General features: G+C 66.4%; 1 protein-coding gene across 2 annotated transcripts in view; it reads left to right on the top strand.

The window, feature by feature from the left end:
- Window positions 1–264: 264 nt before the first annotated feature.
- The window catches only part of GADD45G (growth arrest and DNA-damage-inducible, gamma), a 9,436-nt gene continuing 8,150 nt past the window's right edge, over window positions 265–1,550 (top strand). The window contains exons 1-4 of one of the 2 annotated variants that reach the window (XM_011975182.1): window positions 265–423; window positions 680–781; window positions 915–1,128; window positions 1,217–1,445. In XM_011975182.1, the coding sequence (XP_011830572.1) occupies window positions 371–423; window positions 680–781; window positions 915–1,128; window positions 1,217–1,327 (480 nt within the window). In that variant the 5' untranslated portion in view covers window positions 265–370 and the 3' untranslated portion in view covers window positions 1,328–1,445. Of the gene's footprint in view, window positions 424–679; window positions 782–914; window positions 1,129–1,216; window positions 1,543–1,550 lie in introns of both variants that reach the window. The other variant, XM_011975183.1, reaches the window with a different exon arrangement.

Genomic DNA, 1,550 nt, shown 5'->3' with positions numbered 1-1,550 from the left:
AAAAAAAAAAAAAAAAAAAAAAGCCAGGCGAGATGAAATCTGCAGGCTCCAGTCTGCCTGGTAACACCCCAACAAAAGCGGCAGATTTGAGGCATTGTCATCCCCCGCACCCCTCCCCACGTGGCCTTCTGGCACGAGCCGCGGGCTCGCCGTCTCATTTACATCAGAAAGCGGGTGCCGGCCAATAGGCGGGCAGCCTCGCGCCAGCTGGCGGCGCCGCACCCACCAGCCTATATAAGGACGCGCAGCGTAGCCCGGGCGCACTCGCTGGTGGTGGGCGCGCCGTGCTGAGCTCTTGGTCTCAGGGTGTTCGCCCGCGTCCCCTCCGCGCTCTCCGCTTGTGGATAACTTGCTGTTGTTTGATCGCACTATGACTCTGGAAGAAGTCCGCGGCCAGGACACAGTTCCGGAAAGCACAGACAGGTGGGTTTCAGGGCGCTGAGAAAGCGGCTGGTCAGTCGGCGACCGTCAGGGTTCTCCAGGGTGGGAATCCGCGGGATAGGAGCCGAGCCCGGGGGTGCGGGCGGCAGATCCGGGTTGGAGAGCCGGGGTGCGGGCGCCAAGCCGGGATTGGAGTGTGGTTGGAGTTGGAGAGCCAAGGGTGAATCCCCGTGGCCGGGGCTCGGGGCTCCACCGCGCCCCACGGCCGTCTCCCGCTCACTAGCTGGCTCCTCCGCAGGATGCAGGGTGCCGGGAAAGCGCTGCACGAGTTGCTGCTGTCCGCGCAGCGTCAGGGCTGCCTCACTGCCGGCGTCTACGAGTCAGCCAAAGTCCTGAACGTGTAAGTGTAGACGCGACCCAGGCTGGGAGACAGGGGCGGGGATGAATGGCGAAGAGACCGGCGGATGGGAGGGGTGGCTGCGGGAGAACTCGGTTTGCCGGTTCTGACCTTGGTCCCCGTCTTGCCCTCGCAGGGACCCCGACAATGTGACCTTCTGCGTGCTGGCTGCCGATGAGGAGGACGAGGGCGACATCGCGCTGCAGATCCATTTTACGCTGATCCAGGCTTTCTGCTGCGAGAACGACATCGACATAGTGCGCGTGGGCGATGTGCAGCGGCTGGCGGCTATCGTGGGCGCCGGCGAGGAGGCGGGCGCGCCGGGCGACCTGCACTGCATCCTCATTTCGGTGAGTACAGCCCCGTCCCGTCCCCGCCCCGGTGCAGTTCCCGCCTCGGCCCGCGGCCAGCCAGGCTGACCCTGCTCTCTCTCAGCAGAACCCCAACGAGGACGCCTGGAAGGATCCCGCCTTGGAGAAGCTCAGCCTGTTTTGCGAGGAGAGCCGCAGCGTTAACGACTGGGTGCCCAGCATCACCCTCCCCGAGTGACAGCCCGGCGGGGACCTTGGTCTGATCGACGTGGTGACGCCCCGGGGCGCCTAGAGCGCGGCTGGCTCTGTGGAGGGGCCCTCCCGAGGGTGCCCGAGTGCGGCGTGGAGACTGGCAGGCGGGGGGGGCGCCTGGAGAGTGAGGAGGCGCGGCCTCTCGAGGAGGGGCCCGGCGGCAGCAGGGCCAGGCTGGCCCGAGCTGAGGACTCTGCAAGTGTCTGGAG

This window comes from Mandrillus leucophaeus, unplaced genomic scaffold (assembly GCF_000951045.1).
Source record: "Mandrillus leucophaeus isolate KB7577 unplaced genomic scaffold, Mleu.le_1.0 Scaffold152, whole genome shotgun sequence".
Taxonomy (NCBI): Eukaryota; Metazoa; Chordata; class Mammalia; order Primates; family Cercopithecidae; genus Mandrillus; species Mandrillus leucophaeus.
Note: the sequence above shows the minus strand (reverse complement) of the source record. Positions and strands in the feature narration are given on the sequence as shown.